At 36.4% G+C, this 23,948-nt stretch overlaps 3 protein-coding genes across 5 annotated transcripts; 2 read left to right on the forward strand and 1 right to left on the reverse strand.

Annotated features, from left to right (window-relative positions):
* Window positions 1–324: 324 nt before the first annotated feature.
* On the forward strand, window positions 325–5,978 carry LOC117997182 (NKAP family protein CG6066). Of its 2 annotated transcripts, none has more exons than XM_034985374.2 (6): window positions 325–506; window positions 1,706–2,908; window positions 2,987–3,308; window positions 3,413–3,556; window positions 3,679–3,754; window positions 4,090–5,978. In XM_034985374.2, the coding sequence occupies exons 2-6, from the start codon at window positions 1,714–1,716 to the stop codon at window positions 4,246–4,248; spliced, it is 1,896 nt and encodes a 631-aa protein (XP_034841265.1). In that variant the 5' UTR covers window positions 325–506; window positions 1,706–1,713; the 3' UTR covers window positions 4,249–5,978. The 2 variants fall into 2 exon arrangements, with proteins under 2 accessions (XP_034841265.1, XP_034841270.2); XM_034985379.2 differs by lacking the exon at window positions 325–506 and adding an exon at window positions 513–1,522.
* A 6,450-nt stretch (window positions 5,979–12,428) lies between these two features.
* Window positions 12,429–14,462, reverse strand: CycC (cyclin C). Its single transcript, XM_034985382.2, has 3 exons — window positions 13,863–14,462; window positions 13,539–13,631; window positions 12,429–12,615 (listed from the first exon to the last, which is right to left on the reverse strand). Exons 1-3 carry the CDS (start codon window positions 14,460–14,462, stop codon window positions 12,493–12,495), a joined length of 816 nt encoding a protein of 271 aa, XP_034841273.1. The 3' UTR covers window positions 12,429–12,492.
* On the forward strand, window positions 14,350–23,665 carry LOC117997188 (uncharacterized). Of its 2 annotated transcripts, none has more exons than XM_069498167.1 (6): window positions 14,350–14,490; window positions 20,398–20,629; window positions 21,015–21,142; window positions 21,837–21,900; window positions 23,237–23,357; window positions 23,458–23,665. In XM_069498167.1, exons 2-6 carry the CDS (start codon window positions 20,475–20,477, stop codon window positions 23,656–23,658), a joined length of 669 nt encoding a protein of 222 aa, XP_069354268.1. In that variant the 5' UTR covers window positions 14,350–14,490; window positions 20,398–20,474; the 3' UTR covers window positions 23,659–23,665. The 2 variants fall into 2 exon arrangements, with proteins under 2 accessions (XP_069354268.1, XP_034841272.1); XM_034985381.2 differs by lacking the exon at window positions 14,350–14,490 and adding an exon at window positions 18,451–18,611.
* Window positions 23,666–23,948: the final 283 nt, after the last annotated feature.

Genomic DNA, 23,948 nt, shown 5'->3' on the forward strand with positions numbered 1-23,948 from the left:
TGTGTTTTTTATTTTTAGAATCAATTAATTTAGGTTAATTAAGTAAAAAACCCTTTAGGTACCTAATAAAACAATTTCAAAATACAAGAAGCCAAAGCTGCAGGAAAAAAATCCTCTAAAATCCAAAACTAGAATTCAGAGCCGCGCAAAGGAGGCAATTTAAAAAAATATCTTGCTAAGCTATTGGCTCAAATAATCTGATCCTATTGGTTAGTAGAGAAATAGCAAAATAGAGTTTGACAGATGATCGACCAATCACGGGCTGCATTTCAAGGGTGTCAAAATTTGTTTGCCCGTGAGCCATCTGATACGTAGTATCCCTATTAATCTGTGGTGGTTTTATTGGTCTGTGACAAAATCGTAATGTGTGTAATCGTAATTCGTGTTTTCATTTTGGTTGATCGTCGTAATAAATCGTTTTAAAATAATATTACAAACGAAAACTTTATTTAGGTACGCAGATATTCTGCATGTGAAGTTATATGTGAACTGAAGCTATTCCACAGGTTAGCCAAACAACCACTATCGTTTTATACAATTACCACAATGGCATCTACAGCAGTAAAAGTAGCTGGCGCTGCGAAGGATATATCGCCTCTGTACTACAGAATTTTATCTAAATTTCCACAAAATTTTACTTTTTGTTTTGCCTATGGATCAGCTGTCAAGCCTCAAATAGGCAACCAGAAGAAGCACAATATGATCGATCTAATATATTGCGTCGACAACTCGTACCGATGGCACGGTGCTAACATCGATATGAACCCGTCACACTACTCAGCACTTCGCTTTTTGGGCAAAGGATTTGTTGCAAGATTTCAAGAGAAGTGGGGTGCAAAAGTTTACTTTAACACATTGGTGGACATAAAAGAAGAAAATGTAACTATTAAGTATGGTGTTGTATCACAAAAAGACCTAATTGCTGATCTTCTCGATTGGAACCACTTGTATCTGGCGGGCAGACTTCATAAGCCAGTTGAGATTATTAAAAAGACAAACAGCTCTCAACTACAGATTGCTCTGCAGTCTAATTTGCGCTCAGCTGTTCATACTGCCCTGCTGGTATTACCAGAGACCTTTTCTGAATATGACTTTTACTTTACAATATCTAATTTAAGTTATGCTGGAGATTTCCGCATGACCTTTGGTGAAAATAAGAACAAGGTTCGAAACATTGTCCAGCCACAACTGTTAAACTTTCGTGAACTCTACAGACCAATCTTGCAGCAATTCCATGCTTATGTAGATTTTCCAACCGGTGATGCTCAGTGCCATCAGGACATACATCCTGAAACTAAATTGCACCATTTAATGCAGCTGCCTATGATTCCACAACAGAGAATAGTGAAATTTTGGAATCACGGAGGACTTCAGCAAGATATGGAGGATGTTCTTCGGGCTGTAGCGTATGATATTGATTGTGCTGTTATTTTGAGGCAAATACTGAAGGACTTGGTATGGCAGTCTAGTGTGAGACAGTCACTGAAGGGAATTCCCACAGCTGGTTTCCTAAAATCAATCCGTTACAGTGCTAAGAAAATAGCGAAAATGTTCTGAATATAATATTATTCATATAATATCAATTATTTACTGTAAATATAGTTTAAGTATAAAACCCAAATGTATAAAATAAATCTAGAATGTTACTTAAGTTATGATCAGTTTTTTATTCCTTTTAAGTTAAAATACCATTTCTTGGTTTTAGGTGCAAATATGCTAACTGATGAATCAAGCAGTGATTCAGAAACAGGCAGGTTTAAAGGTCAAACGAAAAGCCAAGATGACAAATCAATTAATCCTAATTTGAAACGAGATAGTTTACACAGTAGATCAACAGGCAGGAACAGGAGATCTCCTGACAGGTTTAATAGAGATGCAGATAGAAAGAGAAGTGAAAGAGAAAAGTTTGAAAGGCGTTCTAGAGAAAGAAATAAATACTCTAGGTACTCTCCTAGAAGAAGGTACTCTAGAGAAAGAAGTAAAATATCTACAGAAAGATTTAGAGACAGACATTACAGAGACTCAAGGTCCCGAGAGACAAAGTATAAACCAAGAGAGAATCGAAGCAATAGCAAAGATAAACATAGGCATTCAAGATCAAGATCTCATAAGTCTCCAGTAACAACAAGGAATATAAGAGATGAAATCAAATGCATCATTACAAAAAAGGATAGAAGTCCAGATAAAGTTATAAAGAAATCCAGAAATGAGAATTTATCATCACCAGAACCTGTAGCAAAAAAATCAGTGGTACATAAACCTACTGAAGTTCAGAAGAAGAAAAGCGAGAGCCCTATTTTAATTGAAGAACATGCTAGCAGTGATGTTTCTGAAGAAGTGCAACCTGGCTCATATTATAACATGATACCAGCAATTGTAAAAGAAAAGCCTGACGAAGTAAAAGAGAAATCTGAAGAATCTAGTGAAATCGATTCTTCTGATGATGAGAGACTTAGAGCCAAGTTGCTAAATTTAGAAAAAGAGTTGCAGAAAACCAAAAAGAAGAAGCATAAAAAAAAACATAAAAGAAAAAATTCAAAGTCTGACAAAGACAAACGTGACTCATCAGCCTCTGTAGAAGTTACCAGTACAACAGATATTCCAGAACTCAATACTGAGTCTTCTAAAGTAATTGGAAGTGCTGAAGTTACATCTACACAAAAAAATATTCTGAAAGAGAGCAGTGAAGAAGGTGAAATATTGAGCGACGATTCTCAAAGCGATATTGATCCAAATGACTTAAGACATAAACTTAAACGATCAAAAAAAGCCACAGATGTTCAAAGGAAAGATGCATGTGGACCAGCACTGCCTCCACATTTAGAAAAACGTTTTAAAAAGAGCATATCACCTGTCATTGAAGGACCGTCATTACCTCCTCATTTGCAGAAAAAGGTTCATATTAAAGGTAAGTAAACAATGCTTTTTTTAGCATACCTGTACAACTATATACCTAATCAATTTGAGTTTACTTATGTTTTTACAGGACCATCAATACCAGAAGACATGCGTAAAGTGTTGGCTGAAAATAGTGAAATGACTCATGAAGTTATACATTCAAGTTCAGATGATGATGGTATAGGACCACTACCCACAGGAGCTGAACATAAATGGTCAGAAGCTCACCAGCGTCTCGAAGAGAGAGCTATTGTGATGAAAATACAAACACTTGATGGGCATTCACTTAAGAGCTCAAATATCAAATCACGAGAACAATGGATGTTAGAATTGCCAGAGGGAAAAGCGAAATATTTGGGACTAGAAGCCCGAAGTTTTAGGGCAAAGGAAGGTCCTGATATGTCTGATAGGTATGGGAAAGATGTTTATTTTAATTAAGAATTTAATTTAATGCTTTATTTTTAATTATTAAGTTTGAAATATTTCTTTAATGGACTTCTTTGGTTTACTTAAGATCAAGTTGGACAGACACTCCTGAAGATAAAGCGCGGAAGGCATTAGGAATGCCAAAGGAAGAGGATTCTAGTACAACACTTCAAAGAGAAGCAAGGGAACGTCACATTGCTAATCGCGATGAAGAACAAGATAAAGCGGCTAGGTAAAATCCTCTTGACGAATAGTTTAGTTATGAAATTAATAATTTTGTATTAAATTTGATTTTTCAGTCTTAAAAGAGTGTTTCATAATTTACTAATTTTTATGATGCATTTTTCTTTTTAGAAAACACAAAAAGAAGCATAGAAGAGAAGAAAGCTTATTAGAAATTCATCAAAAGAAATTGAAAAAAAAGAAAAAGGTAATGTTTTGACAATTATCAATCAACTAGATTATGCCCGCGACTTCGCCCGCGTGGATTTAGGTTTTTAAAAATCCTGTGGGAACTTCTCCGGGATGCAAGCTATCTCTGTACCAAACTTCATCAAAAGCGGTTTAACGGATGAGCCGTGAAAAGCTAGCAGACAGACAAACACACTTCTGCATTTATAACATTAGTATGGATTGACCTAATATAAACACTTTCGAAAAATATCATTCACATTGTTATTCACGCACACACACATACACTCGTCACTGTCTGATTGTTAATTGTTTGAAACTAAATTTATTAATTTAAACTGTTTGATTTTGCAGAAAGAAGACAAAGACGAAGAGAAGAAGGAACGACGTCCGTTCAGCCGAGACCAGGACTTGCAAGTGAACCGTTTCGATGAAGCTCAAAAGAAGTCCATTATCAAGAAAGCTCAGGGCTTAAATTCGAGATTTTCTAGCGGTGAAGCGAAATATTTGTAAGTAAGCTACGCGAGCGGGACGTGTAAAACGTACGTAGACGTAATACGTATATTGATTGTAATTGTAGGTATAATATGAATTAGATATGCGTCGAATGTACATAGGTTCAACCGAATACGAATGTTTGGCCGAATATTCACTCCAGTCCAATATGTACCGAACCGAATTTTCTGTCCGAATCATTCGGTTTAGTTCTGCGCAGTAAACATGTTTGTAGACGTTCGGTACGACGCGCGGCGCTCTGCAAGAGCCGGGCGGTGTTTAAATAAAATTTTCGTTAGTTATTCGGCAAATCAACCGAATACGAATCTGAAAAAATATGGCGAATGTACCGAATACGAATATTCGGCCGAACATTCAGCGCATCTAATATGAATGAACGAGTTTACGTTCGTGATCCAATATGATGTTCACATTGTTTACTTCGAATAAATAATATAAATTACTTAACTTAATGAACAGATGTTTCAATATTTGTGTTAAATCAGTAACTGTTTTAACTGTTTTAGGGTTCCATACCCACAAGGAATTTTTTGATCTATCCTGGGCGTATTTTCGCGATGCACTAAAGCAGGTCTTGCATTGTGTTTAAGATTATATCATGGAAGATGAAATAGACATTCTACTACAAGTTTTAGTTAATATAATACACAGTATTACTTATTAATTAATATAATTATGCCTAACGAAATTGTCAAAACTCAAATGGTGGCTACACCAAGGTTCCCATAGTGCTCAAATTGAATAGAATAGATCTACAGTACAACCTGTTTAACTCGAAATTGTCTCTAAGACAAAGAAATTAACAGCTATTCCCTTCCGCTGAAGTACAAAAAACGCTTTAACTCGAATTATTTAGATGCTATAACTCGATATGAATATGATTTCCCTGTGATGCTATGTCATACATATCACGCTCTATAACTCGAACTACTAGCGGACTCTATATCTCGAAGAAGCAATATGTAAACTTTGCGGAATCCCAAGAAATCCTTTGGCCTCCGTCGGGTTTTTGTGTCCTGCAGTAGTTCTCAATCACAATGTTAACCTTTTTGTGCACATCTGCAATCTGCGTACTAAATGTTTCTTTATTCGCTTCATTGAAAGTGTCATTCATCACTTGTGCTGTCTGCATAGAAAATGGTTTGCTATTTTTTTATGTTCATTCTTTTTCATTAAAATTTAATCACTATAAATATAAGTCGTTTTTAGGGTTCCGTACCTCAAAAGGAAAAACGGAACCGTTATAGGATCACTCTGTTGTCTGCCTGTCTGTCTGTCTGTCAAGAAACCTACAGGGTATTTCCCGTTGACCTCATGAAATGAATGATGAAATTTGGCAGGTAGGTAGGTCTTATAGCAGACATTAGGGGAAAAAATCTTAAAACCGTGAATTCACATTGGTTACATCACACAAAAAAAAATTAAACTATATCAAGTGGGGTATCATATGAAAGGGCTTCACCTGTGCATTCTAAAACAGGTTTTTATTTATTTTAATCATAGTTTTCGAATTATTGTGCGAAATGTCGAAAAAATACGACTGTAGTACGGAACCCTCGGTGCGCGAGTCTGACTCGCACAAAAATTCTTATTTTATGAATATAGTATATATGCAATAGGTACTAAATAAATAGGTAATAAATGAATGTACCTCGGTTTGTTGCATTATTTTGATCCAACAATGTAGGTACAAATATTTAGTAAATAGACGTGATTTTTAATTATAACAGACTTTTTATTATTTCCTCTCTGTACAATAATTGCATAGGTATTAGCTTTTTGAGTAATAAATAAATAGACAAAACTATATAAATTTAATCACAATACATTTCTTACATACCTACCTACTATTTGCCAATGGTTCTCGACTTAGAACATGTAGAACGAATAATACAGCTTAAATTCAGTTTTACACATAACTCATATCCCTAAACCATAATTAACTGGTCTAAAAGTAGGTACCTAGTACTAAATGTCAAAATCTATTCAGTGGAAATAATAGCATTACTTATAGACCTATGAATTTAGGTTAGAAATGTCGTGTACCCGAACAGTTAACAATGAAACTATGGGACAGCAGGTTTTTTTTTTTTTTTTTTTTTTAATTATAAATAGATCTTTTCAGATTCTATTTAGCGGCGGCTTCTCCCCTGACATAATGTCAGAGACCTTTTTGAATATTTATAGTTTTGTCAAACTTTGTGCGAATTTCGGGACAGCAGGTTGTACGGTGGTGACTTCAGCTGATGCACAAATTTTAACCTTCGAGTTCTCGCAACAAAGAGGCTCATCGGCTGTCATGTCGGCGAAGATCCAGGGCTTGTCGCATGCTTTGTAAAAAGCTGATAACTGAAACAAACATACCTACTTACTAGATATTCAATGTGCTATGTGCTACTGCTTAACACTAAACTAAGGTATCTACCTACATAACACAGTTGCATCAAAACTGCAGAAGAATATATAATATTATTTATCATACTGGTCTGGTAGACATCCAACCAAAATAATGTAGGCAAATTCAGCCTAGGAACATTTCTGATCTATAGATGGTTTTCCTAGTTAGAGTAGGTATAATCTAATTGTTTTGTGGTAGACATGCATGTTTTGTTTTACATTTAAATAATATTTTATCAACTCTACATTGATGTTAACTAATTTAGAGTCGCATGAACGAGACGCTTTAAATATCAAACTTTTTATCTTTTCACATGTCTAAATGATAATTTCTTTTTTTAAATAAATTCCCTTCAAAACAATTCAAAGTAACGTACTTCTATCTGGCTGAGATGTATAATATAGAGCGTACTTTGACTTTGCTCAGACTTAAGATTCAGAAAACAATACAGATTTATGCCAGCAATATAACGCTGTATCATTTTGACAGTGTCTTATATGCACTTAAACTTATGTATCAAAGTGCGCTCTATTAGATCTCAACCATGACTACATCGTCATTAAGATACGATGTGAGCTCGTAAACATTCTTCGACTAGTACCTAACTTAATATAATAAAAAAGTACCCACTTTAAGCTCGATAGCGCTACCAAGTCTATTACACAAGATCTCAGGTCCTTTTGCCTTCGTGGCCGTGGCAAGCGCGAGGCAAAGATTCTTGCAGGTTTCCTCGCCTTCCTCGTTGCAGACCACAACCAGTCCCGGCGATTGTGAGAGAATGGGTGACTGGTCTGGATGGGGAGTTGAAGTTGGGAATCCACCGCACGTACAGTTGCCTCTATTACCATCTTCGAACGCTCCTGAACTGTATTGCAAATTCAATTAAGTACTGTGCTATTATTGTCTCCACGTCTAATTAGTAATTACTCACACATCTCTAAAAAGAGGCATTTCTAGATAAGTAGGTAGGTATTTTTATAAGAGTGCGGTCTTTTAGGTAGGTAGGTATAGGTATACCTAAGCGACAGGTCGAGATAGCAATTGGCATATGAAACGGGGAAACGCCCCGCACTACCGCTGTCTGTGCGGTTGTGCGGTTGTGCGGGGCGTCCTCACCTCGATTACCATCTCGACCTGTTGCGTACTATACTTATTTGTTGCATGCAAGGACCTAATTATAAAGGAAATATAAATATATACCAAATATAAATATATACAATTATATACCAGGAATTATAAAGGTTTAAACCATAGTCCACCATGCTGACACAATGCACATTGGAGAGAGAGTGGGCGGATTGGGTTGGAAAAATGATATTATAATAATTACCTATTAGTTAAAAGATTAGAAAATCCTAGAAATACGAAGAAAATGCACGCAAAGTTGCCTAACGACATGGTGATAAAGAAAGGAAATAATCAAACCAAACTACTGAACTGTGTTTTGTCATTTGTGGGAGGTAGCTTAAATACTGGAACCTTTGTTATTTAGTAGGGAGACCATAATATTTTGGAAAAAAGAAAATATATAGGTAGCTAATTTCACTAAGTTGCTATACAGGTAGGATTACCTACTATAACAGAATAAGAAATGGACAGACAAGCTCGTAAAAATTAATATGCTAAATATATGTAGATTAGTAACGGTTTATCACCTAACTCAGCTCTACTATACTGTTACTACGGCGTACGGGAAAATCAATATCAGACTACCTATTAAGTAGATTCAGGTTGAAATAGCATAGCAAGCCTCAGGTGGTTCCGATATATTATACGTTTGACGTGTTTGACGTAACTCTATGTTTGACGGATGTCAAACATAGAGTTGCTCAAAAATCACGCGATAAACCGGGTAGTTCACTACAGTAATTCATCATCATCATGATCAACCCATCGCTGGCTTACTACTGAGAGCGGGTCTCCTCTCATAATGAGAAGGGTAGGGAAGTTAGCCTAGTGATCAAGACGTTCGCCTCCTATTCGGCAGGTTGGAGGTTCGATCTCGGGCTAGCTTTTCGGAGTTATGTGCGTTTTGAGCAATCACTTGCTTTGAAGGTGAAGGAAAATATTGTAAAGAAACCTGCGTGCCCGAGAACTCTCCATAAAGTTCTCAAAGGTGTGTGACGTCTGCCGATCCGCGAGGCGTGGCAGTCTATGGCCATACAGTATACTTACCTAATTTTTATTTCTGAAAGGATATACCTACCTATCATTAATAATAATCAATGGATGGTTGGATACCTTTTTTAACGCTAGGAAATGCGTTTACGCATCCCCCCCTCCTGGAAGCCAGTCAGCTAACCAACTGGAGGGAAGGTATGTGGGACTCGCCGGCCGAGAGGCGACCGGAATACCCACTAAAACCCAGCGGCACTCCTGCGCGTCGCCTGGTGACTGGGTCACTGGAACGCCGAAGCAAACCACCGCGACCCAGTCAGCGACATCCGCCGAGGCGGACCCTCCACCGGGGACCCCGCTCACGAGGTCCCCACACCACACGTCCGAGGCGCACCGACCAAGTGCGTGTGCCTCCCAACCCGGGGACCCAACGGGCGACAACTGCACGCTCCGCGAACGTCGCCCGCGTCCCATCCTCCGCCTCGTCCGCTGCGCCCTCTGCTAGTCAGAGGGACACGCGGAGAAACCTTCCCCCTGCCAGGTCATTAGCCATGGCTAACAATATCCCCGAAGAGAGATTATTAGCCATGTTACCGGGGTTTGTTCCCCTCGGATGCCCGATGCATCCAAAAGGGACCAGCAGCACCCAGGCACACTGGGAGGTTACCTGGCTGGCACCCCAATGGTTGGATACCTAACATTTGGCACGTATCCCTAATATTCCAAAATTATGGATATTCATTGAAACTCGAACATCTATGTTTTGACGCGAATACGACCTAATTGTTATGATTGTACCACTCGTACAATAAGCAGTTAGACCTTTAGTTCCATTTGTTTGAGGTGTGCATTATGTTAGTGTCTCTTTACAATACATCTATTCTCGTTATTTTACTGTCATACTTCCTATGAGCTGTAAAGGCCTTTAGCCTTTTAGCATCATCATTGTCAACCGATAGACGTCCACTGCTGGACATAGATCCAGACACTGATAGAGTTGGGGTATCAAGACTCTCAAGGTGCTAGACTGGATGGCGACCCCGAATTAGAAAGCGCAGCTTTGTAAGATCCACCACTAGATAGAGTCGCAGGGAGCCGCCGCTGTATCTAGGCGGCGGCGGCGCAAGACCGTAGCGTGTGGCAATCCCTGCAAGAGACAGGTTGAAATGGCAGTCGGGGTATGAGGCGGGGGGACGCCCCGCACACGTTTACGTCATCACCGGGTTAGCGCGGGGGCTGTACGTGTGCGGAGCGTTCCCACCCAGATTGCCATCTCGACCTGTCGCGTACCAACTAATATGTCCTTTATCAGTTGATAATTTTTCTCATCATCATCATGATCAACCCATCGCCGGCTCACTACAGAGGACGAGTATCCTCTCAGAGTGAGAAGGGTTTTGGCCATAGTCTACCACGCTGGCCATGTATGGATTGGTAGACTTCACACACCTTTGAGAACATTATAGAGAACTCTCAGGCATGCAGGTTTCGGCCTATCATTCCGTTAAAGCAAGTGATATTTAATTACTTAAAACGCACATAACTCCGACAAGTTAAAGGTGCGTACCGGGATCGATTCCTCGACCTCCGATTAGAAGGCGGACGTCGTGACCACTAGGCTATCACAGCTTTTTATATTAGTTGGAAATAGCAATTTTGATATTAGTTGATAATACATTCCCGCGCAGGGTCACGGGTTTTATAGTTGCCACAATGCTAGCAAGCTGGTGACTCTAGTTGATGCAATATGCTTATCTCATGTATGGGGAATACTTTGACAGATGTTGTCAATTTTATTGTAAGACTTTAATCTAAGGCTATATCATATTACCCTACCTTACCTTTCATGATTGTAGGTCAACGGGAAGTATCCTATTGGTTTTGATTCCCTCTTGTCTTGACAGACACGACAGTCAGACAATGGTATTTAAGAGTTCCTTTTTTCCCCTTAGAGGTACAGAACCCTAAAATGGTGACCGATCAATTGACAAAAAACAAATGACAAAGTTTCATTTCCCAAACAAATTTTGGCAAAATTATGAATCGTTTTATGATCGTTATAAAACTTATGTTTCTACAAATAATTCATTTGATAAAACAAATTACCAGACAAATTGTTATTTCATAAAATATCATTTGACAAACAATTGATTTCTTTAATCGTGTTAATTAGTAAAACAACATATCGCACTTTTTTTTTTGATAAAATGAATTGTTTGATAAAATGAACTGTTTGATAAATACTTTAAGAATTCACTCAAATCTTTTATATGTCGACCGGGCCGACGGAAGAGACCGCTTACTATAATGGGGGGTCTCTTTCAACCCAGAAAATCGGAGCCCCTCCTCCGCTCCGTCGATGGGCCCCGGTCGACGAGAAGAGACCACCACTATGGTGGGGGGGTCTCTCTCATCCCCCCCGCTCTCACCATCAAGAGCGAGCGAAGCGAGCTCGGGACTTGGGGCACTCCGACTCGGAACGGTTAGGTTAGAAGGGAATGGCGGGGTCTGTAAGACCCCGCCATCCCCTTCGTGGGTTATTTCTTTTTTTACCACCCAGAAAAAAGGAGCCCCGCGGAGCGGGGCTCCGTCGACGGGCCCCGGTCGACGAGAAGAGACCACCACTATGGTGGGGGGTCTCTCTCATCCCCCCCGCTTCCACCATCAAGAGCGAGCGAAGCGAGCTCGGGACTTGGGGCACTCCGACTCGGAACGGTTAGGTTAGAAGGGAATGGCGGGGTCTGTAAGACCCCGCCATCCCCTTCGTGGGTTATTTCTTTTTTTACCACCCAGAAAAAAGGAGCCCCGCGCAGCGGGGCTCCGTCGACGGGCCCCGGTCGCCGAGAAGAGACCACCACTATGGTGGGGGGTCTCTTTCCTCCCCCCCGCTCCCACCATCAAGAGCGAGCGAAGCGAGCTCGGGACTTGGGGCACTCCGACTCGGAACGGTTAGGTTAGAAGGGGATGGCGGGGTCTGTAAGACCCCGCCATCCCCTTCGTGGGTTATTTCTTTTGTTACCACCCAGAAAAAAGGAGCCCCGCGAAGCGGGGCTCCGTCGACGGGCCCCGGTCGACGAGAAGAGACCACCACTATGGTGGGGGGTCTCTCTCATCCACACCCGCTCCCACCATCAAGAGCAAGCGAAGCGAGCTCGGGACTTGGGCCACTCCGACTCGGAACGGTTAGGTTAGAAGAGGGTCCAGACCCCGCCATCCCCTTCGTGGGTTATTTCTTTTTTTCGCACCCAGAAAAAAGGAGCCCCATGATATTATTGATGCGTTGCATAGGGGTTTGCATATGTATGCAAAACAGACTTTTTGTATGTTTTTTGTTAATTAGTTATTTTATCGAATAATAAATTTATCATCTATTATTTTGTAAAATCGCGAATTTGAAAAACAAATTATTTGGTGAAATAATAAATTTTTAAAAATTTGGAAAGTTAAACATTTGTGAATAGAATATTTGTCAAATGATCTTTTGTAAAATGATATGTTTGCGGTATACGACGTTTGTGATTTGATTAGTTTTTCAAAAGTTTTTGGTGAACTGATAATTTGTCATACGTTTTTTGTCATTCATTAGTGAACCCCCTAAAATACATCTAATAGGCTTTTCTGTTGGCATGTGTTTCCTAATTAACTAAATAAATAAAAGAAGTTTTTCTTCTAAAATAATTATTATATTTTATCAAGCAATACAGAATGCTTGTAAGCATGAAACATTATCTCTGTGGTGCAGGACAAGGTTTTGGCATTTTACCTAAAAGGCCTTGGATTTCCTTCTTTTCATCATAACTCTTCCACATCTCATACAAATTAATGATAGTCCTCACTATTTCCTGGATCTGTAAACAGAAAGAATAATAAATCTTGCACTCTTCCAATTAAAATCGAAAATACAAATTTTAAAATTGGTCTTTTAAATGAAATTTTTATTCTTAGTTGACTAATTTGAATAAAACTTTCACTAAAATACAATTTTGTAATACAACACTATTTTTAAGGTTCCGTACCTCAAAAGGAAAAACGGAACCCTTATAGGCTCACTTTGTTGTCTGTCTGTCTGTCTATCTGTCTGTCTGTCTGTCCGTCTGTCTGTCAAGAAACCTACAGGGTACTTCCCGTTGACCTAGAATCATGAAATTTGGCAGGTAGGTAGATCTTATATCTGACATTTGGGGAAAAATCTTAAAACCGTGAATTTAGGGTTAGATCACAAAAAAAATTTAAATTGTGGTCATGAACTAATAATTAGTATTTTCAACTTTCGAAGTGAGTGACTATATCAAGTGGGGTATCATATGAAAGGTCTTCACCTGTACATTCTAAAACAGATTTTTATTTATTTTAATGCATTATAGTTTTTGAATTATCGTGCAAAATGTCAAAAAAATACGACTGTAGTACGGAACCCTCATTGCGCGAGCCTGACTCGCACTTGGCCGGTTTTTTTAAATTATAGATGCTATCAAGTAATTCATTGAAATATTTATTTTATTTTGATGTATTTTCTGACAATGTTCCAACCCAAAATTAATTCAAAATTGAGATAATATTATGAACAAACTGATTTCAGCTTTGCAATTATGGTAAAATGGTATGTTTTAATATAAAAGTAACATCTTGATTATATTCTGGATATTTCTACATCTATATTCATCTTGTTGTCTAAGGATCAGAAAAATCTTGATTAACAATAGCTTTTTAGTTAACATGCTATTTTTTTTGGTTAGAACTAGGTATACATATTACACTTATATCAACTTACTTTATCCATATCAACGTTAAGCTCAGCAAACCATGGCTTTAGGTTATCTTTACCAAGCATTACACAAGCTATGTGAAGAGCACTTATGGCAATCTGAAAATGATAATTACCTGTATGAGAATACCTAAATAGTAAAAGATTAGGGAGTGTAGGTGTGTGTACTTGAATTTGATAAGTTTATCATTGGTCTGTATAAATGTAAAACTATCTAACAAGATGAAAGTAAATAGGAAGTTTAATGATAGGCTACCTAACTTTTAGCTGTGTTGAAATTAACAAGAAAAATCAATTTTTATGTCCAAATAAACAGTAATAAAATAATACCTGATAGGGAGGATAGAGTAAGCTAACATCAGTTCTCAATGAATCATTAACAATTCTCCAAGCAAAAGTGAGAATTTGATCATCCTGCACTTGTGTATGTATATCTTGGACAAAGAGCAATAAGGGCCTATATGGTTGGTAGACAATCAGGCAACAATCCAAATTTTCGAGTAAATAAAATTCACACTCTAGTATGTGGTTAGTCCTGTAAGGAAACTCTTGTTGCCCATATGCATAGCTGAACTTGTTTTTAATTACTGTTTGACATGTAGTTATCAGTCTTGAATTAGAAATCACACCAAACTCTTCTACTTTAGACGCTAGGAACACACAAGTGGGTGCCAAAAGCAATGGATCTATACATTTTAAAGAATTTCTGGCATAAAATCTTTTGAAGTAGACTGTCGCGGTGGCTATAACTTGTTGTCGAAGTTTTAGTTGCTCTCCTAGCACTTGTATGATGCTAGCGAAAAAGTTGAATATTTTTTGGTATTCCTCCTCAGTTAGCTTTCCCAAATCATGTTGACGATCTCGAAAGAGATCTTGTTTATCCAGTATCCATTGCTGATGATGTGAACTCTGCCAAAAATTACCAGCCATTGTCGAGATCGGTTTTTTCTTTATTAAGGTATGTATTACAATCAAGATTTACAATAATACTTTCAAAACATATTTCGTAATTATTGTTTATCAAATTTCGTTCGTGTTTTTATTTATATTTAATACATTTCTTTAATTATTTAATTATTAATCTTAACATGTCTAGTGATGTCTAGATGTCTAGCGGTCGGTGATGTCTAGTCTGTGTCATGTCATCTTCAAGTGTCAACCAAAGAGTATATAATCAACTTCATCCAAGCTATCAACTGTCAACTATGACCACTATGCGTAGATATAATAAAGGTAGATACAGGAACGTTTGCTTTCTCATTCACACTAAAAAGAGAGCACAGATAAAGTTACTAATGTGATAAACAGAGACGCAGCAAACCTATTTTTTGTCCCTCATCGTGTAACTGGTTTTTTTCAAGAATACATACAAGGTATCAGTGTTTCCATATGTAAATCGAGAATTACCGTGTTGAAGGGTTAAAATTACGGTGTTTCTAGATTTAATTACGGTGGATTAGCTAAGAGAATACCGTGTAAATTACCGTGTAATTTTTAAAAGAAAAAAGTCACGAATTTGCTTTTTAATCAATTATTAATATTATTCTGAATCTGACTCTCCTAGCATAGCAATATCTTTTTCATAAACGGATTTATTCATATTAATATTTTGTTAAATCTCATTAATTTTACATTTCATTCCTTCCTAATTACTTGAATAAGGACGAAAATAGATCGCTGAGATTTGATGTTTAAACCGAGAGCAAGATAAATGTTGCCATTACGAAATATGCTAACGTGACTGAGATTCGTACTCGTATTACGCAGTATATTATGAATTTTTAACGTGATTTTTGTATTACGGTGACACGGTCAAGGTAATGGGCATATTACCTTGACGGTAGATTAGGACTGAATTACGGTGCATCTACGGTAATTACCGTGTACATGGAAACACTGCAAGGTATGCAACTTTAGTTGCGAAACAAACTTTGAGAATTCGTGGCGTGATTGTATTTCTCATGAGTTATTTACTTGTTTTCACATAAAAAACGTTTAATACAAAAATTGTTGATCGGTTAATACAAATATTGACTACTAAACAATGGTAATAATTGTCGTGTAATTCATCGTTACGTCGTGCTATCGGTATCCCATACGCGGTTACACAGTACTTAAATCTACCTATTATTCTATCTACGCGTAGATACCAGTTAAACGATAAGGGTGCTGTGCTCTCTTTTTAGTGTGAATGAGAAAGCAAACGTTCTGCATCTACCTTTATTACTCTATCTACGTATCTACGCCACTATGACATTGATTGACACTTAATTGTCACAGATCAAAAAACTCTGTGTCAAAGAACCATAGAGTAAAGAAGACTATTCAAAAAGATTCAAAGACCCCCATTATTTAGGAATTAGGGCCTAAGGCCCCTGCAGCCACCAGTGCCCTGTTTATCAAACGTTACAAGTCTTGTATTACAAGCGTTTCTCTTGTAAATTTGTGCATTTTTACAAGAATGCGTTTATCAAAACTACACTTGTAAACTACAAGCTACGAGTAATATCACTTGTAATACAAGTGTTTTTCACACTTGTATTTGTGGTTTTGTTCATCAAAAATGCCTTTGTAGCTTGTAGCTTGTAACTTGTAACGAAAAAGTTGGAGAGCCTCTGTTGACTCTTAATTTATTTTACAAGTTGTATGCAAGTATGATATTGTATAAAAGAATAATTAAATTATCTAGTACCTAGTAGTAAATAGGTAAAATAACTATAAAATAATTCAAAGGTGTAATTTTATTAAACTTATCTGTTGCTCTTCTTAAATTTGACCAAAACGTGTCTCATGTACATACGAGTATGCTGGCATAATCTTTTTCGGCAGATACAAGTCCAAGCGACTGACATAGCAATAGTATCTCTTTCCACTCTGCTATTTTTTGGTCTTTAGATAATTTATCAGTAAATGCGCCAAATAAAATATCTTTTTTGTCACGAATTACTTAATTGAAGAATAATTGTAACTTTCGCATCAGATTTTGCCATTTTTTGCGATGTAAGTAATTCGAATAGCGAAAATTTTTAAAGTCTATCTATTTTTCCAAATTTTAATTCTAACCTTAATTCATGAAAAATAATGTATAGTATAGGTACTTCCTGTTGGTGTAGGTACCGAAATAGAATAAATAAAAGTAGGTAGGTAAATAAAATAAGAAGCAATAGGTTTTACAAATAGGTTATTTAACACAAAATTAAATAATTTGAAAAAAAGTTTTATTTTTAACAATAACTTGACTAGTTATGGTACCGTAATTTCTATTTTATCGACATTTATTACGGTTGAAAAATTATTTTGTAATTTAGCAAAAATAAAGTGTATAAATTAAAAATACAAGTTCTACAAGTCTTGTAAAATCCTACAAGTCTTGTGAAATTATTTGATAAACATAATTTACAAGAGTTTGTAAAAAGTTCTTGTAACTTGTAACTTGTGAGCTTGTAGACTTGTAATGTTTGATAAACAGGGCACAGCTCTGACAGCTCTGTATATTATAATACTCTTTGCACCAGCTAGCTGCTAGTCGATTCCGGAAAACCTGCATCAACAAAATATTACAATAGCAGTTATTGCGATGGGCTGAATTTATGGTATTCTTGTTGTAACAATGCATTGTAGCCAATAAGGGAGCGAGCGTCAACCAATCGGAGGTGATTGCGATCGTGACATCGTAAATAACTGTCGTGCCTTGGTTGAGAAAGGGTGGCTTGGATGAAGGAAAGAGTCTTTGATAGTTATTAAAATAAACAATGTTATTCTTTTATCGAGCCAAGCGAGGTTTCCGAGCACGTGCGAGTTAACTTGGGTGAAATGGCATCTATCACAGCAAATTATAAAAAAAAAAAATCAATAACAAAAAAACAAACACTAAAAAGTAAAAAATAATTTAATTTATTAGGTACCTAATATATTGTGTAGAAGAGTTGGCACCGGCAAAAAATATTACTATAGAACTACAATAACTCTTGTATACCTACATAATATATTGGGTAATAAATTAAATTCTTTTTTACTTTTTAGTGTTTGTGGTTATTGAAGTCGGTTTTTTTTTTGAAATATTTTATTTCACAATTTAATGGCCCCATTGTACTAAAATATGATATGCCTGGTTAAAAACCACAGACTTTTTAAAAACCTACTGTTTACTAAGCTATTACACTGATCGCGAGCAATTTACTCTTATGCACTGAGGAGTTCTGTTCTCCATCTCCGAAGATATTCATCAGATCTTCACCGAAATAAAACGGACCTCTCAAGTATGTCCTACCAAACAAAAAACGAATCATCAAAATCAGTTTACATTTGGCGGTTACTCTTCGGGAATGGAATCTTAAAGTCGCACCAAATTGAGAACGTCCTCCTTTTTTGGTAGTCTGTTAGAAATAATCTGATTCTAGTTATCTATTCACTACTTTTTAAGCCGGTAATACACGTATGCTTGTTACTCGCACAAAAGCATGCCAGTTACAAGCAAGAACGAGTTACTCGCATGGGTATATCGAGATTCGAGGCTCTATCACGCGCTAAAATTCTGCTAGTACCTAGCTTGCCAGCTTACCAGCACCTTACATACCATTCACTGCCATGTGCACCTATCACGGGCAACTGACATTCTGCTACTATCCGGCATTCCACCAGGAGCCTTACCAGCACCTAGGTATCATGGGTCACTAAGGTCTGCAATTCCCCCCCCCCCTCTCCTCTAGTACTTATACTAATTAAACACAGTTTCCAAATTTTCGAAATTTCCCTATATGTTTATTTCTATTTTTAAAAGCTTGAGAGTGAAGTAATTGCTTTAGAATTACATTAAACCTTGAAATTGCTAGTTCTATTCGATATAGGTTCAACAAATTGTAATCATTGTAATCTGAAATTAATTTTATGTAACTATAGGTAGGTAGGTAAAGCATGATAATAATATCATTTAAAGATCGACATCAATATAAACGCATTTGGTTCGTTTAAAACAATTCTAAAACAAATACTTAGTCTCTAAAATGCTGGTTTATATACTTGTAATATGGGGTTTAAGTTTCGCTGTTGTAAAAGCAGAACCACAATTCAGCCAAATATGTAAGTTGACTTTTTACCAAATAAGTAGGTATTCATTTTAATATTTCTTTAAAAGAGTTCTGTGTTCTAACGACTTGTAACGTTCATCAAACTTCATTATAAACATAACAGTGATAATTGAGTTGTTAGTTCGTCAAAGATATTAAATGGTAAAAGTTACGTAAAAAAAGTTATTATTAGACTTTTACAATATTCCTAGTCTTTGTAGCTAAGCCACGATGCATATTATTATTAAGTATGTAGGTATAGAACATAGACTTATATAGTATAGAACGATATGTCTAATAATAACAAATAACAATAAGAATGTAAATAAAACATTTATTAAAAGAAAAACAAGAATCATTCAGGGTAGGTAGGTAGGTACCTACCTACATATATTTTTTACTTACTGATTACATTACTAAGTAATTATTATCTATAATACTTAGGTAATTCCTAATCATAAAATAAATTGTAAATTGTAATTTTTTTTACAATTACGCCAGATTCTTTATTATAATTAAGAAGCTGGCTGTGATTACACTTCTGAACGGTAACTTATTTTAAGCCCTTTTTCAAGTAAAAGGGCCTAAAATTGGGCTGAAATAGAGTTCAAAGTTCGTGATTTCGATCAAAACAGTATAATTAGGTAGGTACAGTACAAATTTCTGAAGCTTTCATTCAGGTTGTTGCTCCTCCTGTAAAGTTTTAGTCCAATTAAACCATTTTGTTCGCCAGCTTCTCTTTTTTTATTTCAAACTAGCTGATTCCTGCGACTTCGTCCGCGTGGATTTACGTTTTTTAAAATCCCGCGGGAACTCTTTGATTTTTCGGGATTGTTGACGTTGCTTGGTACCTACAATATGAATTCACTATGAACACTTCCTGAATCTTGATAACTCAGGCGGGCAGTAACGCTGCAGCATCAGGATTAAGGAGTTGAATCCAGATTTTTTTATGTGACCACCACGAAAACTTTTTTTGTTGATTTAAAAAAAAATTGCAAATCGGTCCAGAAACCCCGAAAAAATCGATGTAGAAAAAAGAACCACCTCCTTTTTGACAGTCGGTTAAAAACCGATGACCTTGAAATATTTACGGAACAATCTTTAAAATATCCCCTTTCTAACAAAAAAAGAATTAATGAAATCGGACTACGCGTTAATGAATTACAACTCAGTATACATTTTAACTTTCATCCTCTCCTACGGGAACCATGCTGAATTTCGGGATAAAAGTATCCTATATTCTTCCTCATAGTATGACCTCAAATCGTACCAAGTTTCATTGGAATCCATTTAGTAGTTTCAGCGTGATGCGCGGCCGTGATACAGACAGACAGACAGACAGACAGACAGACAGACAGACAGATAGACAGACAGACAGACAAAAATGAAAAAAATTACAGTTTTGGGTTCAGTATCGATTATAGAGTGCCCTCGAAAAAAAAATTTCAAAATATCTTCAATGTACAGAATTTGACCTGTTACAGTTTTATTATAAGTATTGATTCATTGGAATCCATTCAGTAGTTTCAGCGTGATGCGCGGCCGTGATACAGACAGACAGACAGACAGACAGACAGACAGACAAAAATGAAAAAAATTACAGTTTTGGGTTCAGTATCGATTATAGAGTGCCCTCGAAAAAAAAATTTCAAAATATCTTCAATGTACAGAATTTGACCTGTTACAGCTTTATTATAAGTATTGATTGATTGATTGATAGGACTAGTTGTTGTTTGCAATTTGAGAGAGTCGCAGAAATCTGCTGATGTTTAGACGTTCTTTTTTCACCCATATAGTGTATGGGAGAGAACTTGACCTCGGTCCTTACGACGGAAAGGTGGAAATCGGTGTGCTCCCAGAACGCTACCCGAACATGACTGCTGAGGACAAAAAAGCCTGTTACGGTATTCGGAGGCTGCTCGAACTTCTACGGGGATCGTTTCCCACTGGAATATATGGCATTCCACCTCTAGATCCATATTTTAATAATAATTTAACACGCTTAACTATCAATGTACCCTTTTTAACGTGAGTAAATACTTCAAAAAATAACTAATCCAGCTTTGTTTATATATCATTTTTGTTACTACCTACATATTTTCTGCTTTGTTCAAAGATTGTCACGCACGAAACCAAAAATACTAAAAAACGGAAATCGTGCCCGTCATAATTATTGTGACGTTATGTTTTGATTCAACATATTATTTTGAAAATATGTTGAATCCAAATATATTTCTAGCCACCTACAATGCAACGTCAGTCGTCACAATTATGGCGGACACGATTTCCCTTTTTCAGTTTGGGCCCATTATATTATAGTCCTATAAAATTACCTACCTAAAATACAATTGATAAATAATTAGATATTTAAAATAATATTGGTACCTACATGAATATATACTTAATATTTCAGTGGTGAAATTGATGTTGCAAAAATTACAATTACTGGTTTGCAAGCTTTCAAAATAGAGCTGATCGAGCTTCGACTGGACACCATTAGAAGTGATTTCATCTTCACAGTGCCTTTGTTAAATGGAGTAGGTAATATCATTAATATCTGAGTGGAATAAGAAACTTTAATTTTAGGGTTTCCGTACCCGAAGGATACCAACGGGACCCTATTACTAAGCCTCCGCTGTCCGCCCGTCCGTCCGTCTGTTTGTCAGCGGGCTGTATCTCAGGAACCGTAATAGATAGAGAGTTAAAAGTTTCACAGAATGTGTACATATCTATTGGCGCTAAAACAACAAATACCTAATAAAAGTTTCAAAATGGCCGCCCTGAAAATAAAAAATAAATAAAAATCTTATTTTTAGTACGACGGTACAGAACGCTTCGTGGGCGAGTCCGATTCGCACTTGACCGATTTTTTTTAAATACTTACCTAATTATTTTGATTATCTATGTAGTTAGTAGATATTCTTATGTACCTACCTAGAACCAGAGATAATGGGGCCAATTCTCTGGTACACAATTTCTAAATTAAACTAAATTAACAGGTCTAAATGTAGTGCTGTCCTTTTCCGCAAGCAACATTATGAAAGGGATAGCAATAGATTTAGACGTGCCATTTTAGTTTAGTTTAGAGATTGTGTACAATGGAATTAGCCACAATATTATATTACTTGTTTAATATATTATCTCTGCTAGAACTTAACCCGTAAATTCCTTAATTTTTCGTGGCTCCACACCATTGATTTCCTAGTTCCTTCTTTCACGGTGCTTTTTGTTCTAGTTTATTTTCAAGCATATCTGGAATTAGCTGGCGTGTTCCCCCTCAGTGTTAACGGAACATTAAGGTAACAATCGGTTAAAATCTTCAACTTTTTTGAACCTAAATGTTAATGATCATTTTATTATTAATTAATAACACGTTTTATTAACTACTAGCTTCCTTGTGGGTCTGGCTACAAACAAACAGGCTGTAGGTGCAATATTTGTAATTGATTTTAATCTAACTTCAAGACTAGCTAGTTACTTAGCTAGAGACTTGAAATATTAAACATAGTTTGGAACTGGATGATAATGCTATAGGTATCAATTCGCTTTCTTATCAGGACGTTTATGAGTTTGTTTAAGTATCTGTTCGGTACAAATTTTGCAATCGATTTTAAGCTAACTTTCTAATAAGCTAAAGACACACAGATAGTTATTGAAACACTAAATTCAGCTCATAGGGATAGAAATAAATAAACTTAAAACTAGATAAAAAATAATTAAATAAAAAATTTGAATACCTATTTATTATTATTGATTATTTAATCATAGTTACCTATTTATAATTTGTAACAAATGAACTCAGATGAATTACTTATTCGTTTTATGCGCGAATAGTTTTGCTGTCTTGCATCAGAACGTTTTTGTCCTCGTTTCTTTAATAATCAAATAAAATTCTTTAAAAATTGGGCTATATGCGTCCCAAAAGCGGTATTCGGATTGAAAACACGAAACGTGTCTCACATTTCGGAAGTTCAAAAAGTTTTGGACTCAAAAACTACAAATTTGTTTTTTTTAAATATTATGAAGACTAGCTGATGCCCGCGACTTTGTACGCGTGGAATTAGGTATTCAAAAATCCCCTGGGAGCTCTTTGATTTTCCGGGATAAAAAGTAGCCTGTCACTCTCCAGGTCTTCATCTATACCCATCCAATAAATTACGTCAATCCGTTGCACCGTTGCGACGTGATTGAAGGACAAACCAATAAACCAACAAACAAACACACTTTCGCATTTATAATAAGGGTACTGATTAAATATATTCTTCAGTGAAGTTACGAGAGGCAAAACACGATTGGCACAATTTGGCGCGATACAAAAACATCACGAAGTTTACCCAAAATACGCATTTTATACACTACCATAGTGAGAAAAACCAGTTTTATTCGATTGATATAAAAACAATTTCAATAAAATTTCATATAATTACGTTCAACGTTTAATGCGTTAAATGCGGTTTATGGTAACAGCGCACATAGAATTTTAAATATAAATATTTATAAAAAGCGTGCAACAAATTTGCGCTCGGACGGCCCATACTACCGCTCCCGGTCGCCCGCAACGCGTTTGAGAGCACCCGTGTACAACTTCAATTCCATTTCGCTTCAAGTTTTTGAAATTTTTATTAAATTTTTCAGAGTTAATCTTCAAAATGTAACAGTTGAAGGTGCTGTGGGGATCTCTGAGAAAATTTCCCCGCCGAAACATTATTACACATTAAAGACATTGCAAGTCTATTTTCATGCCGAAAACATTAAGGTATGGTTTTCTATTAATAGAGGGTATAACATTATTTTCTGAATTAAATTTGATTTATCAGGTCACTTGTGATTGATCATTGATACATTTACGATTACAGGTAAGCGTAGATGGCCTGAATCTAGAACGAGATATTTTGGAGTCATTACAATCGGTAGATTCATTGGGCTCAAGTTTTCTACAAGAACCTATTAAGAAAGTCATCAATTATTACGTAGGTCACGAGATTCTCAAACAAGTGAATAATATTATTGAAAACTTTACAGTGGAACAAATAAAAGCTTATTTACTTGATCGTTAGAACAGAATCGCTATTTTAATTTTTTCCTCTTGTATTTTACCTTAACTTTGAATTCGTCGATTTTTTGAGGTTTGGTAAGTCTGAAGACCTAACTATTAATAACTATATTATTTTATAAGTAACTAGGTACTTAGAAGTAAAGTAAAGTAAAATATGCTTTATTGTACACCAAAACCAAAACAATAGACATATGACAAAGATAGCATGTACAATAGGCGGCCTTATCGCTAAAATAGCGATCTCTTAGAAGTAATTTTAAAGATCTTTTAAGGTCACTTCGAGATCCTTTG

This window comes from Maniola hyperantus, chromosome 4 (genome assembly GCF_902806685.2).
Source record: "Maniola hyperantus chromosome 4, iAphHyp1.2, whole genome shotgun sequence".
In the NCBI taxonomy this organism is placed as follows: Eukaryota; Metazoa; Arthropoda; class Insecta; order Lepidoptera; family Nymphalidae; genus Maniola; species Maniola hyperantus.